Source organism: Physella acuta, unplaced genomic scaffold (assembly GCF_028476545.2).
Source record: "Physella acuta isolate Inbredline_101_S28 unplaced genomic scaffold, ASM2847654v3 ptg001217l, whole genome shotgun sequence".
NCBI classification, from domain to species: domain Eukaryota; kingdom Metazoa; phylum Mollusca; class Gastropoda; family Physidae; genus Physella; species Physella acuta.
This window is the reverse complement of record NW_026732734.1, coordinates 104,909-129,082: the sequence shown is the minus strand read 5'-3', so window position 1 is coordinate 129,082 and position 24,174 is coordinate 104,909. Positions and strand designations below refer to the sequence as shown.

Sequence of the window (24,174 nt, the reverse complement as noted above, 5' to 3'; positions counted from 1 at the left end):
AATGCAATAAGTAAGATGATTTTTGCATTAGTACTTAAGCTAAATTAATTAGCCACCTCTACGCATTAAATCTTTTTTAAGGCTGTTTATCAATTTTAGAAACTTAGTTACATTTAGTTTGGCTACCTATATATTCTCCTTTGGGTAGTATGCTGTTGGGCGACACAAGTTTCTCCTCTGCTACCTAACGTCACGTTTACACTTGCCACATGTTTACCATACGTGTCTAGAGAAAATAGATGAAAACATTTTCCCCACGGAACATGTATACTTGTTGTAATGTTTTTTTTCTTGACTTGTATAGTGTACTTGTTGCAAGTGTAAACACTGTGTTATACTTGGGGCCAGTTGATTGGGCATTCACCAAACTACCTGTGTGCTCCACCCTTAATGTGATTATGTGACCAAGAGCACCTATGGCTCCCTGTTAGCACTTAGGTACCTTTCTTTATAAATTTATAAATTCCCTATCGTTTGCGGAGTCTACCGCCTCCCCCCCCCCCCCCCCCCCCCGTGACCCTTCTTACACCTGAGCGGTTCTACCTCAACCTTGAGGAGTTGGATTAACGTACACAGAAGGTCTGGGTTTTTTTTACTAATAGACCTACATAATTGGTAACAACTGTATGTTATCTATGTTATCATAACGATTGTCTGTGAATTTCTCTTCTTCTGAAGTAGCAGCAACGCGCAACAGGCACCAATTGTCTTTGCTTTTTAGCTGATTTTCACCCCCTCCCCTATTATCATGTCCCTATAAAAACCTACCTTAAAAACCCATAATTCAAAGATAAAATTATCATCCGATTTACTAATCAGCTTTTGTTCCTCATAACGCAAGCTACATCACTCTCTTACACTTCAATCGTGACCAAAGTCAACTCCCACCCTTCATTGAGACAGTGGCTAGTTTGTCTAAACACTGCCTATTTATATCTAAAGCCCACCGGTTTATGTCTAGATATCTGTCCACTGAATTTTTTATTCTTTAAAAAAAAACCTAAACTTTTCCTTTGGTTGGCTGTGGAAGGTTGCTATCAAGATAATTTTAGCTGGTGTATCCATTGGAATAAATATGTTTAGAAAAATCCTTGAAGTTTCCTGTTCATCAATGTTTGTTAACATCATTTTCTTGAATTAGCTAATTTCGTTGCTGAAATTTACCATATAGCCTCTTTGTTAAGATGTACAGTCTTTTGTATTTCATTTTAATTCTATTTCTGCCTCCATAGCCAGATTGTCTATGTTAATAACATTGTAATAGGTTATGTCTTTTTTATTCTTTATACCTCTCTGCTAGATTCTGTCTCTTTTAGATGTCTTGTTTGGTTTTTTTAATTTTTAAAGTGCTATCTGATATCATTGGATTATTTTGATTATGCTTTTAAACCTAGAAATTTTTTACGTAATATTAATAATGCCATCATGAAAAGTGTCACACTTGTGGAGTATTTAGCCTCATCTTGATGTGTAATATAAAAATTGAATACACTAGTGTTTAATTCTAAAACATTTTATTTACCATAACAGTTTTTATGGGAATTACAAACTATTCATAAAACACGTACACCATTTTCAATCTAAAGTCATAGCATTCAACACTTGACTATATTTAGTAACAGTACTTAACATTATATCACTGTAAATTACAATAAAATCTTTAATAATAATATATGCAACAATGTAGAATAGAGAATATAATATGTAAATAATTTAGATAGTATGCTTAGGTCTACATAAAAGGAAATTATTACAAAACAGTAACAGTTAAAAAACATACATAAAAATTTAACATGAAACAAAATATCACTCTCTGGAATTTCTTTGAGCTGGCATAAACAAAAATGTAAACAAACAGGCATCAGAGCTGCAGCAGTTTCTTAATGTCTTCCTTACATGCCTCCAGCCCATGTAGCTCAGCCCGCTTGACTATGAGGGCTGTCCACACTGAGAAGCCTATGCCTAGAGCCAGAAGCAGCTTGGTGGTTGCTAGGGTGACTGATAAAACAACTCCCTCGTTGTAGTCGGACATGTTAATGTAGTTGTTGAGGATGTAGAGAACAAGTGACAATAGAACAACAACAATCTGTGGCAGAAGGAAAAAATTTGTTTTAATTGTTAAATTATTTTCAGTTTTTTTACATACTAAAAAATAGGAATATTTTTAGTTTACTTACTTAACCTCCTTCTCCTAAATAACACCAGTTTTCTTAGCTGATAATATTTTTTTCATAAAGTTATGTATACGTTTTTAAATCAACCTAAGTTTATTTTAAAATGTATCACTTTATATTTTGATAACTTTTGCTTTACAATTAATTAAACATAAGAATAAAATAAAAAATTGTAAAATAAAGGTTATCAAAATATAAAGTGACACATTTTAAAAAATTAACTTTGGTTCATAAAAAACATGTACCTAAAATAAGAATAGTTGCTTTATAAAAAAAAGATAATCAGCTAAGAAAATTACAGTTATTTAGGAGAAGGCAGTTAAAAGTAAACAACAAAATACGAGATACAAGCCAGTATAGAAGTTTTTTGTGCATTCACATCTTGATACAATGTATAATAGAACTTGTCAGAAATTCAATAGATTGTTCCAACAAAATGTTACCAAACTCTAATTCTGCATACTAAAAGAAATAGTGATATATATTTAGTTCCTATAATCATTGGCTTAGTAGAACAAAAAGATTTCTTACTTGGAAAAATCTTTCTTCACTCTTGCATTGTATTTTTCCTTTATCTATCACAATCAAAGATTCATGGAGATTTTCCTGAACTCTTTCACTTAGTTCGTGCCTGTTGCCTTTTACATGTTGGTCTGCAAAATAAAACAATTGTGACAGGTTAAACAAGAACAGTTGAGAGGCTAAGTAGGCTGAGTTCACATGATTATGTGGTTACAATATGCAAGAGAGTTGAGTTCCTAACAGAAAATAGTATTTATGTTGGTTCTGAAAAAAATACTAATGAGGATCCAGGAATCTAAAGGTAAGCAAGCACAATTAGATCACTACAGACAATCTAATTTTTGTTAATTAAAACTTTTTTGATAATGTTTGTGATATTTTTAAAAAATCAAGCTAGGTTATTTTTAAGGAAACTAGATAGTGATAAAATAAATTATTTTGTAATGTAAAGCATGTTTCATCATTTTAGTATTATTAAGCTATTAATATAATTTACATATAACTTTTCATACAGCTTTCACCAGCTAACATGCAATAAAGACTGTATCAAGATGTATATTTCTGTATTGTTTATTAAGATTAGAGTCATGGCTTATACCAGCATTGTGATTTGGATAACAGCATTTTTTTTTATATGCCTTGCTGGAAAAGACAGGGATGAGAACAATAATTTTTAACACTGGTGACTAGGGACCAAACCACTGGCTGATTTATGTTAAGGCCATTATGTACACATGAGAGCTAAGTGAAAATAAAATCACTCTTGTAGGTCTGGTGGTCAATAGGGCATATGAATTAGAGTTCATCTGTTCTGTGTCCATGGTATATAGAGATTGTGTCGTTTGTTCTATGACAGCCACAGTCATCTTCCTTAACGACTCAGGCACCGATGAGAGCTGTGTGGATTCAGGGATGTCCTTCAGTCCCATGTTTACAATCAATACTTTAGACTTCTGGGCTAACAGTCAGGTGCCATACCATCTTACTACACAGTCCCAACAAACTAAAAGCAGACATTTAACAAAGTAATCAAGCTAATATAATACATACACGAAATTGACCTATACAAATGACTGAGGTTCACATAATTACCATTGGTTCTAGTGATAGAAAGGCTGGCCATTACAGCCTCGTGATCTGAGAAGCTTAAATTGGCTGATGGAATTTTTCCTATCCCTATGTTACATTCAGCCACTTCCACTTTGATATCTGTAACAAAATCACAAACATTGCATATTAAACTGTAAATTATGTTACTTGTAATCTATCAAAAATAATTAAAATTATAATACATTACCAAATTTAAAAAAGATGATAGGCAAGATCAAGGTATAAATTATTTTTTTAAAAATCATAGGGCAGTGTAATAGACTTATTTTCAACCAATTAAAAAATTACTTACAATTTTTGGGCCTAAACAAAATATAATCAATGCGTTCTCCATTTTGGCCAGACTTTTCTGTGTAAGTATTTCCTGGCACATCACAAGTACCCATAGCCTCATTTACCACTGTGTTTTGCTAGAGCATAAAAAAAAGAAGATAAAAACTAATGAATAAATCTTTATAGATCAACCCAAAAATAAAAACGTTTATCAATTACTTTGTTCCTACCTTTTCTGTCCAGGTGTCTCTCATGTGACCATGGTGTGTAATGATTTGGTAGCCTAAGGTAGATGGTGTAATGTTCAAATCTCCAGCCAGTATTGCCATATCACAGCCATGAAAAGTATTTCTAAGAAATTATTCAATAAAATAAAATCTTCCAAAAAAAATAGTACTATGCCAATGATAACCACATTAAATTTATGAAGAACATATCAATATTAATTAGGTAAACAAAAAAGATATCTAAGTTTTCATAGAAAATATTGGAAGTACTTTCAGGTAAGCAGAGATTGCAAAACAAGAATAAAACATATACTACACCTGATAAACTGACTAAGCTCAAAAGCCTGGGCGAGTCTGTGGGCCTCATACTCATCTTTATCAGGATTATATTCAGCATGAAACTGTATTAAAAAATTTAAAATATGTTTATCTAAAAATTAAAACAATTTATTCGTCTCCAGTCTCTTAAAAATAACTCCATACATATTTTAAGTTATTAAATTGTTTTTTATTATACAGCTATTTATTAAAAATTGTTTTAAAATAATGTAAACACTTACATGCGTGCAGTAAAAGTTAATGTCTAAGGAACACTGCTCCACGTGAATTTTACAAAGCCCAACACCTTTACCACCAAACCAATCACCATGGAAAATCTTGTGAGCATGGCCATTAAGATGGTATCGATGGTAGCTGGTTTCTGCTATCAAATACTTGGAAAAGACACAGAGTCCACTGCCAATTGCACCACTGTTTTAAAAATCAATTAGTTGTGTAAGGTTTCTGACACTAAATTACAATAAAAGCTGTTAAGTAAACATTTGGTACATAAGGCAGGAAAGTTTTTAATCATATGCATAGACTGTTTTTATGAAGCTCCTATTTTAGTAGATATATAGCAAGAAAGCACCTGTAAAAATAATGGGAATATGGTAGGTTTTTCTGTAACTTCTGCTTTAGTGTTTGGAAATCACTCTTAACCCAGATCTGTAGGTAATATAAATTTACAAAATATATTAAAGAAATTTGGAAAGTAAAAAAAAATTATTTCAGAAATTTGGTGAATTTTAAAACAGTTTTTAAGTCATTCTACCTAATAATATGTAGATCTATTAGCCTAATAGAATGGTAATACATTGTGAAAATAAAAAGTTTCACACACATAAATATTTTATGTCAAATGATATGTGGGTTTACTTGTAAGAAATAATATAATATAGATTATTTAGGCCTAAATTAGACCCTAATCTATCAAAAAAAAAAAAAAAACAATCAAAATTATAATACCAAATTTTAAAAAGATGTCAGACAAGATCATTAAAAAATATAAATAAATAAATAAACTAAGCCCTAAGAAAATGTTCAAAATGTCTTAAAAAAAATAGAAATGTTTTGATTGATTATATAAATAATGTAAGTATTGTAAGAGATTTAAAATCTTGGACTTACCTCCTCTAGAACAACAATGTCAAAATCACTTTTCAGCAGAAAGTCACCAATAGCACAAATCCTTTCATTGCGATTTTTACACACAATTGGAAATGGAAGTCCCCTGTTTGAAAAGAAACACTTTATTTTATTGACTTTTTTAAATTGAAGTGAAGTTTAAATAACAAGTAGTACTAAGTAGTCCTGCTTAGTAGTTTGTTACTACATTATTATTAAAATGAAGTGGCTATTCTCAGTCGAATGGGAATAGCCATATTAGTTATTAGGTTTATATTCACAGTTGTGACTGTTTTGATACATATATATAATGTTAAAAACACCCTGATGTGCATGAAGCTGTCTGGACGGTTGGACAACTTGGTGGGTGTTGTGCCAGATGGTGCAGTTTGAACCCATCAAATGCATTTGTAGTAATTTGTACCTTAGGACTTTATTGTAGGCCGCCTGTTGTCCAAACTGTATATTTTGCGATTAATTATGAAAGGGTTATTATTCTTGTTATTTTTTTTAAATTATTATTGATATTTTTTTTGTGTGACATGATTAGGGTCATATGTGCAACAAATAAAAGACCAGTCCTTTAGATTTTTACTGTGAGGAAAAAACTTAGCAAAATTATGATGGAACTGTGAATAATCACTGTTTACAAAGGACATTCTATTTCACATGAAATTTAGTAGATCTAGATTCTTTCTAGATTCTATATGGGAATTTTAAAACGGTAATTGACGCTTGAATAGTAATGTGAACTACTAATAATACCTTAATCTCTAGTCACAATAAATGCTTTTATTATTATAAGATATTATTCCCAGTCATATTTACAGACGGCGGTCTACTCCCAGTCGGCTGGATAGCCTTGGCCTTATAAAAAATATAAAGGTACTAACCAACTGTTCAAGGTAAAAAGTTTGAGTCTCAAGCTCATTTCTGAAGTTAGTTAAGTAAGTTACTATATTAGTAATAGATTTCACCCTAGTTGTCAGTAGTGCCTAGAGGTGCCTGGTGTAGCTAAGAAAGTGTGTGTAGATCAAGAACTAGACCTCTAGCTAGACCCTATTGTCACACTATTGTGACTGTCTACTTAAGTTCTTTTACTATTTTAACTAGTTCTCTGTTTTTAATCTAGTAGTGAGTTCCATCAATTCAATTTGATTTCATGAATTTCTGAATTTGTTCTTGTCTTAGAACTTTTATTTTATTTTTTAAAGAAGGGTGACTACTACTGACTTGACTAGATCTAGTAATACTGCCCTGCGCCTTAAGTAAATACGTAGTAGATCTAGATAAAAGATATCTAATAGTTGTAATAGTACTAGATCTAGTCGTTAAAGCTAGCTAGATCTAGATCTAGTCGAGTAGTTTTAGTCAGGGTTATGTTGAAAGTGGGACATATAGAGAACGAGATAGCAGATAACGAAACCGGAAGTTTACCAATAGATACCGATCTCAATATGCCAGTTCATCAAATCAATGACATATTTATAAAAAAAAAAATCTCCCCAAGAAATGAAAGAATAAAGATGATGTGAATAAATAACAAAAACCATGCGTTATAAAAATTCAATTCCACTTATAACCAGACGATGCAAAAAATAGGTAGATCTAGACCTATATATTTTTATATAGATTATATTTTAGTATAGGTCTTAGCCAAATTAAATATATTATGTATTTATTAGGCCTAGGCCTATTTTTAGAAAATAATTCAGTAATGATTCCAAATTCGTATTTGGAAATCAAACTTATTCTGAAAATGTGTGATATGTTTGGCTCGTATCAACGTATTGAAAACATGCCTAAGTTTATTATTTTACTTTAGTACACGGACCAAAACTAGATTATTTCTTTTGCTGTGAATCGATTTGTTTATCTGCGCAACTCTAAGAAAGGTAACTCTCATGCACTTGGCTTTATTCGGTTACCTACCTTCTTAAGATGGTGTTAAATAAATTTAGAATCCAGCCTTTATCACAAAGGCTTTAACTTTACAAAATTATTAGCTTCGCACAGTTAATTATGTTTAGCCTTTTGACTAATAGAGAACATCATGGACAGAATGCTCGAAAACTCTACAACACATCGACAGGCTAGTAGTTTATTAATTAAAGCTGAGCTAAAGCACTCTCTTTGAGTTGTTTTTTTTTTTTTTTTGTCTTTGTTGTTGTTTTGTTTACCAACAAAGTTAACTTGAGTCTGGCTAGGTTCTAACTTTTACTTTACTTCTTTGACTTTTAGTTTTAGGAAAAAAATGCAAACATGATTTATTCTCAGTCCCATTTTCTCAGGTATCTAGATTCTAGATAGACTACTATTAGTAATTAGGCTAATAATTACTAAATTAAAAATTAGGGTAATCTATCGTTTTAGGTACGTAAAATCGCCCGCGACTAGTAATGTGAAAAACAGGTGACTCCTTACATTTTAATAATTATTTCACATTTTGAGGAGGATTTATGTTTTGAAAAATACAAAAATGTTTCCTTGTTTCATTTATGTACCTGTTTTTAAACAATTGAATTAAAACTTTTCAGTAATAAATGAACACCAGCGATGTTTCCAACAGATGCAACCATGCTCATTTACTATAGCAGCCATCTTGTTAAAGTTTTATTTTTATAGACATATAGCGCAAGATTCAGGCGGAAGTCACTCTATTTTACAAATGGCTGCTGTTTATATAGCAAATCTTGCTTGCAGACACTGCTGTTTAAAGTTTTTCTGGCCTATATTGATATATTTAGCCATTGATTTAGGTTTATTATTCATTTATCTATAATATTTGACACAAACATATCACAATATACTTCTATTACAGCCTTGACAATAAGGTAACGTTTTCGTACATTAATAGCCGCGGGCGAATTTACGTACCCAAAACGATAGATTACCAAAATTAGTAGGCCTAGGCTAGTATTACTTACTAATTAGTAATTAAGTGCCTAATTAGTTACTAGTTACTAATACTATTAATTTTACTCAAATTATGCAGCAAGTACAATGAAAATCAATTTATTATTTATTTATTTAAATTTATTAGTCTCTTCTCACCTGACGTACTGTGTAATTTTTAATTAGATCTAGATTCTAGTAACTAGTTTGTAAAAAAAAATTTGGTAGATCTATACATTTGAGTGTTTCATAGTTTTAGCCACCAACCAATCAAACATGCTCTTTCTTCACGTTTTGGTTGGCAGCTGTGGTACGTAAACAACAGTTTTGGAGCTAAATACCTAAAAGGGCAGGAAAAAGCAAGTTTTCTATGTGTAGTGTTGTTCAGATTTTTTCAATGCGTTTTCAAAATGGGACTAAAAATGACCCTTAAAAAATGCACACCATTTTTTCTAACAATTTATTTTAAAAAGGATAGTTTTGTGACATGTTTGAATGTAAACAACAGCTCTTGTCAATATGTGTCAAACCATATAAATACACCTGATTGATGAGCGCTGTCATGCATGATTGATTTTGATTTGCTGCTTTGAACTAAATATCAGTTTCTTGACAACAAACTGGAAAACGACATGTACACTAAAATAACGACCCTAACTAACAGAATAGTTATTGAATATCACTGGATAAATTAGGTACATATGTTGATTCTAGAGTCATCTAGAATAATTTACCTTGTAAGGGCATATTTAAACAATGACTGTAGTTTGCAGTGTAGTGTGTTATATTTGTAAAATGTTCATTTGTCAGAATGGCTGCTGATTGGCTGCCAACTAATTTATTTATTGTAAAAAGTATACTACTTACATATTAGTTATGAATATAAACATCCAAAAAGAAATCCAAAGTAATTAGACACTTAAAGTACAACAAAAAGACCTTGGAAATACACCACTATGAAATTTGAAAACACATGTTTGTCAACCCGCCATCTATGTCTAGACTCCATAAGCCTACACATATTAAACATAAATGGAAAAAATAGCCCACAATTTTTATTACAAATTTAGTATCTTACAGGATCGTGACATATGGTGAAGCAGATCTCCCCCCCCCCCCCCCCCCATCCCCAAGGGCTGAAGTTCCAAAAATCTGTAGGCTTAAATTAACTTGTCTTATAATATTCATTAAGTAATCTCATATCGAGAATAAATCCTACTGATAAATCACATTTCAAACATCATTTCTTAAGGTTATTACATCGTTGTAAGATGTTAATACTGTTAAAATGTTGGATACATATAATATACTTTGATGATCACCAGTCATCTTCATATTTGCACTAACTTTTTCAAAGTGATTATCATTTCTGTAAAACAACAATAAATTTATTGTATTAAATAACTTGTTGTTGAACTTTTACAATATGTTATCATTTTCTAAATCACATCATTTATTTTGTTTTTACTAAAGAACTAAATGAAGCATTTGTCTTACAGGCAGTTTGTATTTCCTCCAAAGATTAAAGCTAGAAAAAAAGCTTGCTGTTCATGATGGATGTGTAAGTATTTATGCAGTTGACCATATAGATAAATCTTTTATGCTAATATTTAAGGTCAAATACTTCTACATTTGAAATTTAAAATATTGTATTTATTACATATTTGTTGCACTTTTAAAAAAATTTAACATTGATGTTTTTTTTTTTTTGCTTTCTATCAAATATGTGTAGTATTATGGTTTTATTTCTTGTTAACAATTCAATAGTTGTTTTGTTTAAGTATTCTTGCTTTTGATAAGAAACATTTTGTAAACACACAAAGCCTGCTACTTTACAATTATTACAACCAATCTTTTATTATTTGTATTGCTGCTGTCTGTTTTACAGTTTTTGCTTTTAAAAATGTATTAGAACTTAAGTCTCAATTTGTCTGTTATGTATTGTTATATACAAATTTTTAAACATTTCCTGTATGTGGTGTGTGTGGCTGTTCTTAAAAATTTCCCCATTGCTCAAGTTTTAAAACGATAATTGGAAGTTGTAACATTTATGTTATCTCTATTATCTAGGTGAACACAATATGCTGGAATGACAGTGGCACGCTAATTTTATCTGGCTCTGATGATCAACATCTTGCTATCACCAATCCTTTCACTGGGAAGGTAAAGTAACCAACTCAGTCTATCTGGCCTAGTTATGTATGTAAGGAAAAGATTCAGGTGAAAAGTAATACAAAGCAGTAGAAATCTCAATTAGGACTACATGATATATTTGTAATTATAAAAAGCTGTCTTATGTACCTTATAACTAATGTGTATGTTACTTGGTTAAAATAATTTATCCAATACCGTGGAACAGATGAGGTGACAAACAAGAAAAAAAAAAAAGATTTTTTTCATGTTAGTTATTTTAACAATATTCATGCACAATTTTTTAAGGTAAATCTTAGATATTCCAATATGGTTGACTGTTGTAGTTATTAAATTAAGTTTTTTTTTTGTTATTTCAGAATGTGGTCAAGTTTAGGTCTGGACATAGGTCCAATATCTTCAGTGCCAAGTTCTTACCCGGCAGTATGGACAGGGAGGTAGAAAATAGAAGATAATTGTATTTAAATTAGAGACCACATTATTCACATTGCATTTTAAAAACAGAAGTTTACAAACTGAGACTTAAGTTTATTGAAAACTATCCCTATTTATTATTTATATACTTTTAAAAACATGTATAAAGTTGGACAAAAAAATTAAAGGAAATGTTTTAATTGTCAAGATTTGTTATTGATGTTTGTGTGATTGTTGAAATTTTTTGTGGATGTTGAACAGTTAGTGTGGTTGTTGAAATGTTTGTTTTTGTAGATCTTGAAATGTTTGCACTGATGTTGAAATGTTTGCTTGGATGTTGAAATGTTTCAGGGGATGTTGAAATATTTGCTTATGTCCACAGGTGGTCAGCTGCTCTGGGTCAGGAGAAATTTTCTACACCGACGTGGACAGGGAAGACACGTATGGCACCAACAGATTTGATTGCCATTTTGGCACAGCGTACAAGGTCATATATCAACACTTTCATTTTTGTTTAGACCGTCTTTTATTTTGTTTTACATTTTCCTGCATTCAATCACATACTCTTTTCCCGTTTGTGACCAAGACACATGAGCAGATGAAGTAGAGTTCATCTGGTTTCAATTAACTCTGCTTATGTGGGATAGTATTTCACTATGCCCAGCTGCCTTTATTTCCCTAATGAGTTGGGTACCCATCAGAGCTTACTCGGGTACGTCCAAGGACCCAAGCTCGTAAGCTTTAACATCCAACTGTTTTAAGTATTCTGTATTAAAGTTAGCCAATGTAAGGAAATTATTACTTTAATTTTATTGCATTTCAACACACAAGCATTGTAAAGACCACTTTGATGAAAAAGGATACTACTATACATAATAATTTGCTTTTAAAAGCAAGCATTATAAAGACCTTTTTAGTGAAAAGGAATACTGCTATACATATAATAATTTTTATTACCTTACCTGCTTTTAGCTGCTGGTTGTGCCCAATGAAGCTGCGACTTTCCTCTCCTGTGGTGATGATGGAACTGTCAGATTCTTTGATCTGAGAACAAAAACCAGCTGCTCAAAGTTCAACTGTGAAGAGGTAAGTAAATCTATTGGATTTTTTGTCTACAGGCTGACAAGGTTATCACTTTGATAGTATTCTTGTACAAGTTATTTAATATGAAACATAGCTTGAGACTGTTTACATAGGTGAAGTAGAGTTAGTCTGTTTAAGATCAGCCTATGAAGAGACTTTGGGATGGAGTGGCCTAGCTGTAGACTGCTTATCCGAAAGTCTCGAGGTTGAATCTGGGTTCAAGTCAGTGAAACAACTCTGAGCCTACTCAGCTCTGATGGGTACCAAACTTGTTAGGGACATTAAAGGCGGCTGGGCATAGTGCTGACCACAGCGTAAACATTGATGAGTTATTTATTGTGATGGCATCAATATGTGCAGGATGTTGTAATTTGTGATGGTATCAGGGTGTTGTAATTTGTGATGGTATCAGGATGTTGTAACTTGTGATGGTATCAGGATGTTGTAATTTGTGATGGTATTAGGATGTTGTAATTTGTGATGGTATCAGGATGTTGTAATTTGTGATGGTATCAATGTGTGCAGGATGTTGTAATCTGTTGTAATTTGTGATGGTATTAGGATGTTGTAATTTGTGATGGTATCAGGATGTTGTAATTTGTGATGGCATCAATGTGTGTAGGATGTTGTAATGTGTGATGGCATCAATCTGTTCAGGATGTTGTAATTTGTTATAATTTGTGATGGCATCAGGATGTTGTAATTTGTGATGGCGTCAATCTGTGCAGGATGTTGTAATCCACCTGCGTAATGCTGTGACGGCCATGGCTGTGGACCCCATCATCCCCTTTCATCTGGCTGTCGCCTCATCTGATGGGATGGTTCGGCTCTATGATAGGAGGATGCTGAAGACCAGGGAAACTGGGGGTGAGTCAGGCTTGACAGTTTTCTTTTGTTGCTTTACATAAGTATGGCTGGTTAGTACATTTTATATTTGTGTAATGGTAATATATAACAGAGTTCAAAGTTAGTTATGATGGTTTTAAGATGTTTTGGTAATCAGGTAAAAATTAAATAGAAGAATGTAATTTAAATGTATTGGTATTTCAATAGTTAATGAATTTTTTTCTACATGTATTTGTACATTTTTACAATAATTTCTTATTATTTAAATACAATAGCTGTCAGTTAATAACTAGACTAGTTGATAGCCCTAAGAAAATAAAAGGGCAATAAATTTATAAGTTTTTTCAAAATATTTAGTTTACACTAAAATATCTAGTTTACACTAAACTATTTCATGAGCGTTTAAAAATAATTCCAAAATTTTTTTGCTGAACTACTTAAGTGTCTAAATAATAATACCAAAATGCTTGCAATAATTATTTTATCAGTTTGTAAAATTTCACTCCAAAATCTTTTAACAGTGCATTTATGTTACAGTCTTAATGTGGCTGTTGTCTGTATAGACCTAGTAATGCTGCTGTATTTTACTTTCACTTTGTTCTAGGCAGTAGTGACAACCTGATCTGTAAGCTCCCGCCCCCTATGACCAATGGAGAGAAAAGACCCTACAGGATTACCTCCCTCAACTACAGGCCTGGGTCACATGACATCCTGGTCAACTATTCTTCAGAGAACATCTATCTCTTCAACACGTATGACACCAAAAAACAACAGTCTTACAGTGCAAAGGTCAGAGTTGTACTACTGACTTAATACATGAAACATATAGTGCTAAAAATGATAGTTTTTACAAGATTTTATTAGAAGTTGTAATTCAGTACTAACCTTGACACATAATATTAAAATTATAGTTTTATTTCAGTGTTTGACCACCTTTTAATACATACTGTACTAAATCCTATATATATTTTTTTTTTGTGAATATTGTATTTCTGGTCTAACTGACATGAGTCCTAACATTTATTGTTTTGCTGTAAGAAATTATTATTGTTTTCCTTTAAACTTAAAAGAGGTAAAAATGGGTAAGTATTCACAACAAACTAGGGCTCTGGCACATGGACTTTTTTTTAACCTACCCAATCTCTTTCCGAAATTGTATTTCTAGTTTAAATTCTTTACCCAGACTTATGGTCAGATCATTTAAGTTAGTAGTTCTCGGGTAATGCTTAGTGAAATATGTTAAATGTTTAAAGAGGTTTGAGCACTTGATTTGATTCTATTAACTGCTGCTATAGCTTCATGTTTTTAGTAAAACATATCAAGTTTTTTTTTGGTGTGTTTTATTCTTAAAATCAACTCCCTTTTCGGTAAAATAAATAAATAGAAAATAGATATCTTAAAGTTAACCACATGATCCCTCTGTTTCTCTAGCCCAGTGTAAGTGGGCCCTCTAAACCCACACACAGAGACAGTGGACCTGCACCAAAGGATGGTCCAGCACCACCCAGTGCCAGCGCTTCCATCGACCAAGCATTGGATTCTGAAAGTGCCTTCAAGCCAATCAAACGTCTGCGTCTGCGCGGTGACTGGTCAGACACAGGTCCAGATGCCAGGCCTGAGAGTGAAGAGCCAGGTAATACCTGCAGGGTTGTTATTGTTTGAGAAAGATTCTATATGAAAGTTCATTTATCTAAACATCCAACAGTGATTTTATTTTTGTTTTCATTTACTCACTTGTATGTTTATATTCACACACAACTTTTTGTACCACCTGTTTTTGTATGTTGGAGTCTATAGTAAGATACAAATGTACGTTTTATGTTATATTGACTCTTGTGTGTTTTGTTTGTCTAACTTAACATTTTTCAGTTTCAAACGTAATTTTAAAAATAGTTAAGCATTACAGGTCTTTTTTTATTATTAAAATTGTGTGAGACAACTGATTTCAGTTACTGTTACCAACTCAGTTTTTTTTATAATCTGCCTCATGTTTAAATGAAATACCTCTCAGCAAAGGTTTTCATAAAGAAATATGAAGTATAGTTTAAAATAACCACTGAAAATTTATTTTAAAATAAGTTTCTATAATATAATAAAGGTAACAAATTAAACCACATCATGTTAACTATTGGTTTTTTATTAACTGTGCCACAGCATTAACCAACACCATAATGCAGCGTATGTCTGACCTGCTGACTCGTATGTTGAACAGCCGTAATGAGAGGAGTGAGAGCCAGGACATCCCTGAGGAGGATGAAGAAGAGGCAGCAGCTGAAGAAAGTAAGATGGCCACCTAGCTTTAGATGTGTACTTTAAATTAGCGTCAGTTTTGTGGACTCATTTGTTTTACCATGAACTCCAACAGAAATAAAATAGTGTTTTCAATATTAGATTTCTGGTACATAATTTAAGATTTTAGAACATTAAAATGTTTGTCTGTAATTGGTTTTAGTTTTTATCCCTTAACTTTGCATTATTTGGTTCTAGCCAATGTTAATAATGTGCATGCTGTTCTTCTTTTCCTCATCCTTAAAATTAATGTTTAATTTTATAAGCTGTCAACATTTTTCTTATCAACCACACTAGTTGCAGTCTGGGAAATTTTAATTAACTTAAAATATAAACTCGAGATCTTAACTTAAAGTTTTTTATAATGAGTTGTTACTAATTAATGCTGTGTGATTTCTTCAGATCGTTTAGCAGCTGACATTAATGTGTCACCAGCTGATTCATCTGACATCCTGCAAGCTGTTGTTCTACCAACTTCAGCACAGACTCACAACTCAAGTGAGAGTCTGGTATCTCCACCAGGCGGAGAATCATCAACTGCTCAGACTACTGAGCTCACATCTAAGGCTGATCCCACTTTACAACCTGCTCACGGTTTAGACCTGAACCACCCACAGGCAGAGCATGATTCTTCCTTATCTCATGTTAACTTCAGTCCTGTAAATCTTGTTGGCCACACAAGTGACAGAAATCTGGCAACTGTTGGCCACACCAGTGACAGAAATCTGGCAACTGTTGGCCACACCAGTGACAGAAATCTGGCAACTGTTGGCCACGCAAGTGACAGAAATCTGGCAACTGTTGACCCAGAACTTTACAGAGTTGCAGTTGAGATAGACACAGAAGACATAGCTCAAGTAGACTCCAGTGAAAACATTTTTGATTGTAATGTAAATAGTGAGTTGAATGAACACACCAACCTGTATTCACAAACTAAATCAAACAACTGCTCAGACAAAAATGAGTCTAAAGCAGAGAAAGACCACTCTCATTTGCACCGCAACAGTGATAAACTTTGTGACAAGAAACGTATTTTAGAGAGTGAATCCAGGGCAATGGATACAGTGGGAATCAACACTGTTGTGATCCATGAGAACATTGCTGGCTCAAGTAAGGAGCAAACAGCCATGGATGCAAGCTCAGAAAGTAATGATTCCATCTCGGAGCAAATGTCTAAAAATTTAAACATCAAACAGGGTCAAACACCTGCTTTGGACAAATCATCAACTGCTCTGGCTTCTACTTCAGATGCCGGCTTGTCTGACTCGCAGCTATCAGAAAACTCGCGAGCTAAGAGCAATGATGAGAGGCAAAGCTCAGACCCATTGGACCAATCTTTTGAAAATGCGCAGGAGGAATTGTCAGCTGATGACACGTACTACTCTATCAGCTCACCCCCCGAAACTTACGCCATAGCTGAAAACGCCTTAAACCCTTGTGAGGGGAGCTGGTCCCAGACGTTGGATGATATCTCTCCATTCACTTCCTTCCTTAGCCTCAACAGCAGCGCTGTATCTCTAACCGAAGTGGCGCCCCTCACTCAGAACATTTTGATTAACAACCAAGCGAGTGCATCTGATGCACAGGCAAACAGCACCAGTCAGGGTTTGCAAGACAGCCCAGTCCAGCGTCCATCACCCAACATGCAGGCAGACAGCATGAGTCAGGGTTTGCATGACAGCCCAGTCCTGCGTCCATCACCCAACACCAACACTGCTGAACTGAACCTGAATATGTCAAAAATAGAGGAGGCAGAGAGCATGGAAATAGACTGTGTGTGTAAAGTGTGTGGTAACACAGTATTACAGAACTCTAAAGCTCCAGCTACAAAGAGTGACTTGTGTGCTGAGTGTATTTGCCAGGTGAAAGAAAAAGAGGACATACTGGCAAATAAGACTGAAAAACCTGCAGCAGCTAAGGCTCACGCAATAGATTTAAATGAAGACCCGGTGGAGAGAGGCAACAAAGGAAAAGGAAAAGGGAAATCTTCTCTTAAAGCTAAAAAAACAAGTGGAAAACCTGAGAAGTTTTCTCCCTACAACAGCGGCAAGATGAGAATTTCTTTGGATGGGAGCGAGGCAGCAAGCCGACCTTCCCTGGATTCGGCAGACTTCACCCCATCCATAAGTTCTGTTGATGTGGCACTGGAGCCAGACCACTATGAGGTCCATGACTGTACTGGCACAACAATATCCAGGCCATCCACCTCTACTTCGGGTTTTGATTCTGATGTTCCAGAGAGTGATGACAATCTGGCACCTAGAGCCTTGTACCGCTTGCCAGGAGCCAGGTCCATTAGTCAAGGTATGTTTCAATATTTAATTTGGTTTAGAAATTTGGTTTCAGTATTTAATTTGGCTTAGTTTTATTAGAAAAGTAGATTCAGTATTCAATTTGATTTAGAAAATTAGTTTAAATATTTAATTGGGTATAGTCTTATTAGAAAATTAGTTTAAATATTTAATTTGTTTTAGAAAATTAGTTTAAATACTTAATTTGTTTTAGAAAATTAGTTTAAATATCTTATTCATTTAGAAAATGTTTATAATGCAAAATTGTGTTACGTGTTCATTATTGACCTGAAAGTCAATGTGGCAAATGGAGTAGAGTTTATCCATTTCTGTGACCTCTGCACTTGCATGCATTATGTAGTGATCTTTGCATAGACATCTTTACTCTCTCCAACTTGAGCCAGGTTCCCATCATATCTGGGTAGACACTCGAACATTCCAGAGACTGAACTATCACCCTATCATGCTACTAATCATACCCTTTAAATTACTACTGCCTTATCTACTGTATATCATATCTTGCGAGAAATTTTCTTCTTTGCTCAGGTTTTGAAAGACAGAGACGTGCAGGGTATAGCCTGCCACCAACAGGCAGCTTCCAGCTACACAGTGATGATGACATGGACATGGATGATGATGAATACCTTGCTGGACGAAGGTTAACACTTTTTTATTTACCTGCCTTACCATTTCATATGACACCTTGTCACAACCTGATTATTTCATTCACTTGAATTTTGGTAAATTGGTTGGTATTTGTATTATTCAAGTATTATTTACATCTCTTTAGCAGTTTGCTATTAAGTCCTGAATGTCACGTCCGGGTTCGATTCAACTCAACAACGATTCGTGACACATATAGTATACTTTTATTTGGACTCAATTCTTCACCACTACCAATTAACCGCTGACAACCATTCACTCCAACCGCATTCGACCTTGGGATAACAATACATGAACACATCAGGGTAAACAATACTCTAGGGTAAACTCAACTCACACACGCACTCTCCCCTAATTCTAGATTATTCTAACCTATTTCTATCTAACCTACAACTGACACGTAACACTGAATATTTTCTTGATTTAATTTGTTATGACACCTTATTAATTGATGGGAATTTCCCATGTTTACACAGGCCAAAGCTGGATAAGGAGATAATGTCCCGCGCCGTCCAGAAAATCCAAGAAGCCTACAGGAAAAAGCGAGATGCTCGTGAGGCTGCCAAGTTGATGGAGCTGCCCCAGCCCCGCATGCTGATGAAATACTCTGGTCATCGCAACTGTAGAACTATGGTATGCTTACACTTTATGAGCTGAATGTAACCAAGCCATTTGTAGAACTATGGTAGGCTTACACTTAATTAGCTGGATATAACCAAACTAATTGTAGAACTATGGTATGCTTACACTTGATTAGCTGAATGTAACCAAACTTATATTGACTGTCTGGTCTGAAAAAGCCTTACATGGTATAACAAGTTCTAGTTGTATATAATACCCCCCACCCCAGGGTCAATCACCCTCTGCCATTACTTTCTAGGTGAATTCCCCTTGTCTATAACCCGTCTGTAAATTACACCCAACTTTAAGGTCTATTAGTAATCATCGTGGGATGAGTATGGGTACTGCTGTTGTTTTTTATGCAGGGGGTGGGGGTGGTACAGAAGGCCAATTTATCAGGCTTAATGTCCTGCTCCCCACGCCATTGCTAACTGCATCTGTTACTGATGAGTCAAATTCCAACATTTCAGATCAAGGAGGCCAACTTTTATGGAGACCATTTTGTCATTTCTGGCTCGGATTGTGGTCGGATATTGGCCTGGGACAGAGAGACTGGGCGGATGGTGATGTACCTGGATGCGGACAAACATGTGGTCAACTGTGTCCAGCCTAACATGTACTTACCAGGTAAACACGTGGTCAACTGTGTCTAGCCTAACATGTACTTACCAGGTAAACATGTGGTCAACTGTGTCCAGCCTAACATGTACTTACCAGGTAAACATGTGGTCAACTGTGTCCAGCCTAACATGTACTTACCAGGTAAACATGTGGTCAACTGTGTCCAGCCTAACATGTACTTACCAGGTAAACATGTGGTCAACTGTGTCCAGCCTAACATGTACTTACCAGGTAAACATGTGGTCAACTGTGTCCAGCCTAACATGTACTTACCAGGTAAACATGTGGTCAACTGTGTCCAGCCTAACATGTACTTACCAGGTAAACATGTGGTCAACTGTGTCCAGCCTAACATGTACTTACCAGGTAAACATGTGGTCAACTGTGTCCAGCCTAACATGTACTTACCAGGTAAACATGTGGTCAACTGTGTCCAGCCTAACATGTACTTACCAGGTAAACATGTGGTCAACTGTGTCCAGCCTAACATGTACTTACCAGGTAAACATGTGCTCAACTGTGTCCAGCCTAACATGTACTTACCAGGTAAACATGTGGTCAACTGCGTCCAGCCTGAATTGTTTAACCGGTTCAAATTGTTTCTTTTAACCAGTCCAACTAGTTTTGGTATTTAATCAGATATATTAGTGTGAGTTTAGTTGAGCATACAGCCAGGTAAATGTGAGTCTGTACTCACATAAAGTTTGTTATGCAAGTCCCACAAGTCTCTCAAACACTTGTTTTGCTATAAATTGGCATGACATCACCTGTTCATAATTTGGTAGTGGGTTTGTGGTGTTTTGTGGGAAACTTGGGTCACTGATAATCAATCATGTCAACAGTGTCAGTAATATTCTTAATGTATTATTTGTTTCTAGTTTTGGCCTCCAGTGGTATAGATTATGACATTAAAATCTGGAGTCCGCTTGAAGCTGACAGCCAGTTTGAGGAGGATAAAGCAGAAAAAGTAAGTTCAATTGTTTTTTTATAAAAAAAATTTCCCTGTTGCAGTTCACTGACTAGCTGATATTTTTCTGGTCTTTCCCATAGGGTTTTTATTTTAATTACAATTTTCAATCAGTCATCCTAATTTATACTAAATTTAGATAATTAATCACTGATATAATTACTTTTTTTTTTTAAATTTAAATTTCCAATTATTCATTATTGTCGCAGTCTAATAGATTTTATGAAAAAAAATTTTTTAGATAATTAGAAACTGATAAAATTAGTTATTTTTAAATTAAAATTTCAAGTAATTCATTGCTGAACTTAAAGCTATTATCTGTTACCTTAAAACTTAGATAATCCATCGTAATGAGCTGATGCTGGAGGAAACCCGTGATACAGTTACTGTCCCTGCTGCCTTTATGCTGAGAATTCTGGCCTCTCTCTCCCAGATCCGCACAGGTTTGGTTGTTTAACATTTCATAGCATTTGTTTTTTACATTGCCTAACATTTTTATATTGTCTAACATTGTTTTTTAACCTTTTTTAACATTTGTGTTATTTTTACATTATTTTGATCAACATTTGTGTATAGCTGAACTAGTGGAATAATTTGAGAGGTTAAGCTGTTTGCTTATTTGGTTCCATTTGTCAGAATAAAAACTTTAAAAGCTATTTTGATCAGGGAAATAAATTATGAAAAGCAAAAATTATTAAACAACTTCATTTTCTCATGTATAACTTTTTCATTGTGAGACAATCAATTTAAATTATTGCTGCTACTCTTGATTGTTGTGTCGTTACGTAATGAACGTATGATGTCTCTTAAAATATGCCAAAATTAATTTTTCAGGTCGAAACCTGGGGAGAGGTCAGGCACCAGATCCGCCTGGTCAAGAATAAAATATGGGTTCTAGAAAGTTCTGATTACTGCTTGTGTGAGAACAGGGACTTGTGTCAGGACAAGGTCTGTGTGATAAACATGACCTTTTGATGTGTGTTATACTGACCCAAGTAAACCATGACCTTGGTGTTTTTTACATGGTATAATTTTCAGTCGTTTTGTGCCAACATACAAAAATTATGATCTACTTAAATTATGTACATGAAATAATAAGTGTGTATCTGTACAGCTAAAAAATCTGACAAATAAATATATTTTATTGAATAAATCATCATACAAATTATTTTAATAATATTTAATTTTGGGCAAAAACTTGCTTACATTTTTCAGTATTTTTTTACATCAGATGATAACCAGGTTCAGTAAAATATTGTATCTTCTTTCGGCTTAACATCTTTATATCCGCTGGGGCTCCTAAAAATAAAGCCCCAGACAAAAAGTCCCCTGGAATCAAACCCCAAGGAATATACCCTCTAGACAAATTTACTGCAGAGTAACTTTCTTTAAGGTGGAAATTACTTTGTTGATAGCTAAATTTAAGTGATTGTTATTAAAAACAAATTATATATTGCTAATTTTATCTTGTTAAATTTATTTTTCTCCTAAGATAACCTCAAATAAGGTTTTCGTCCATTGTTTTTTTTATCACATACCACTTATGGGGTATGCAACTCTCATTTAATATATTTTCTCAGTCATCCAACTTTGGTCTAATGTTACTTTTTTTTTAGAAAACTTAAAAACCTACAACACCTAACACAGAAAACTATTTTTTTAAGTATATTATGTATATAATGTCTTAAATCTGAATAAAAATACCACATTAGGTATGTTTTGTTCTTTTATATGCTTCTGACCTGCAGATAGTTTAAATTACTGTGTGATACAATAAATATCAAACTTAAAGTATTTGTTGTATGAAAGAGCTGAGTTTACCTATTTATTCAACTGTTTGTACAACTTTCACAATTTTCACTGAAGCTGCCGTAGTCTTGTTGTATTTTTCCTGTTTCTTGTTCTACATAAATTAGATTGTCTAATCAATAATATAAAACACTAAGATATGAGAACTAAAGACATTTTTTTAAACAAAGCTTATTAATTAAAAATAGTTTAGATATTATTCAAATTAAATTTTTAGATTCAGCAGATTTTGAAAATTGTTAGAAAAATATTATCTATTTAAAAATTAAACTTATTTAGAATATAAAAAAATTTCTACTATTAAAGTTTAGTTTAATATGGACACATTTTTATAATTGGTAGATCTACTTTAAGTGTTGGTTTACAATACTTGTACATGTTTTTTTTTAAATGAAATTATTATACAATGTACAAAAACAAGTTCACATTTCATAAAATAATCTACTAGATAATGTCTAAGTATTTAGACTTTGTATGCCCTTTCATTTTTCTATTAATCTAAACTGACAGATTGTGCAATACTCTTAATATTGTGAATATCCTCTTTAGATGTTCATAGCTGATGGGTTTATTTTGAAATAAATATTTTCCATTTGTATCAAAACATTAAACATGATACAATGAAACCTATATCCTAAGTTTATAATGTACTTTCATTATAATTTGTACAGATGGTATTTTCTTTACTTATTTAAAAGATATTTTTGATGTTGCTAGTATATATGTAGGTAAAATTACCTTCTTTCTACAAAAGAGCTTCAGCTTGTTGTGGCTAATGTTCAATGAATGATTGACATATTTTCAAACTAACTTTGTATATACATTTTTAAAAATAACAATTAAGGAAAATTTAGTTAAATCCAATCCAGAGCAGTGATCTGAAAAGCAATTCGTAAAAGCATTGTGATTATTGGCATTTGATAAGATTTCTTTCAATGTGCTGTCATGTATAGATCTGTTATAATATACTCACCACGTACTGGCCTAGACTTGGTATTGTCCATGTCATTGTTATAAGCCTATTATCTATTCTAGTCATTTTTGTATAGGCTGTGTGATAAGGCTCAGCTCTATTCAACTGTTGCTGCATGTGTGAAAGATATTTGTAATGTTGAAAAGGCAATAAAATACAATCAACTTCAGTTTTGAGGTTTTCTTTCAAGTTTTTATCAAAATTAAAAATGTTGAATCTGTTTCCTGCAATCACACACCACCTTAAAACCGGTACTTGACTTTTATTTCAACCATCTATTTGAAATTGATAGCAACTAATGCAGAAATTTTATTGTAACAACCACAGAAAACAATCTGATCTGAGGCACTTTTTTTTTTTCAGTTTTGTAATTATGCAGATCATATAAACCTCAATTGTAATCCATTAATTTACTTCAACTTCATGGAAATTGCTAATTACTTTTATCTATATATATATAAAATTCTCTTCTTGTAGACGTTAGAAAACAAGCTGTAAGCGCGCCTTGCAGTCCCCTCTTTTCCTCTCAAGGAAGTCTGGTGAGCTGTGGTTCACGCTAAATGTTTACAATCGTAGAGCCGGGTTTAGTGACGGCTATTAGGGGCAGATAATTTAGTTTGAAACGATTTTAAACTTAGGGGAGGTAGCTAAGAGCAGGCTGCTTTCACAGGGGGGGTTAGGGGTTGGGGGAAAGGAGGGGGAGGGGGGTTATCATCCTTAACGACTTACTGATAGTGTTTTAAAGCAAATATTTTCAGTGACAGCAGTGGTACTGTCGAATTCACAAATTATGAATTAC

At 33.5% G+C, this 24,174-nt stretch overlaps 2 protein-coding genes across 2 annotated transcripts; one reads left to right on the top strand and one right to left on the bottom strand.

The window, feature by feature from the left end:
- Window positions 1-1,552: 1,552 nt before the first annotated feature.
- On the bottom strand, window positions 1,553-7,154 carry LOC131957184 (putative neutral sphingomyelinase). Its single transcript, XM_059321910.1, has 10 exons — window positions 6,646-7,154; window positions 5,756-5,858; window positions 5,217-5,293; window positions 4,867-5,056; window positions 4,625-4,707; window positions 4,310-4,430; window positions 4,099-4,216; window positions 3,789-3,905; window positions 2,706-2,827; window positions 1,553-2,086 (listed from the first exon to the last, which is right to left on the bottom strand). Exons 1-10 carry the CDS (start codon window positions 6,681-6,683, stop codon window positions 1,862-1,864), a joined length of 1,194 nt encoding a protein of 397 aa, XP_059177893.1. The 5' UTR covers window positions 6,684-7,154; the 3' UTR covers window positions 1,553-1,861.
- Window positions 7,155-7,679: 525 nt separating this feature from the next.
- On the top strand, window positions 7,680-22,590 carry LOC131957191 (DDB1- and CUL4-associated factor 6). The gene is made up of 17 exons (XM_059321919.1): window positions 7,680-7,844; window positions 10,147-10,208; window positions 10,718-10,810; window positions 11,158-11,235; window positions 11,595-11,699; window positions 12,185-12,298; window positions 13,024-13,162; window positions 13,746-13,930; window positions 14,573-14,774; window positions 15,296-15,421; window positions 15,833-17,734; window positions 18,268-18,379; window positions 18,861-19,017; window positions 19,476-19,632; window positions 20,505-20,593; window positions 20,931-21,036; window positions 21,428-22,590. Exons 1-17 carry the CDS (start codon window positions 7,775-7,777, stop codon window positions 21,475-21,477), a joined length of 3,747 nt encoding a protein of 1,248 aa, XP_059177902.1. The 5' UTR covers window positions 7,680-7,774; the 3' UTR covers window positions 21,478-22,590.
- Window positions 22,591-24,174: the final 1,584 nt, after the last annotated feature.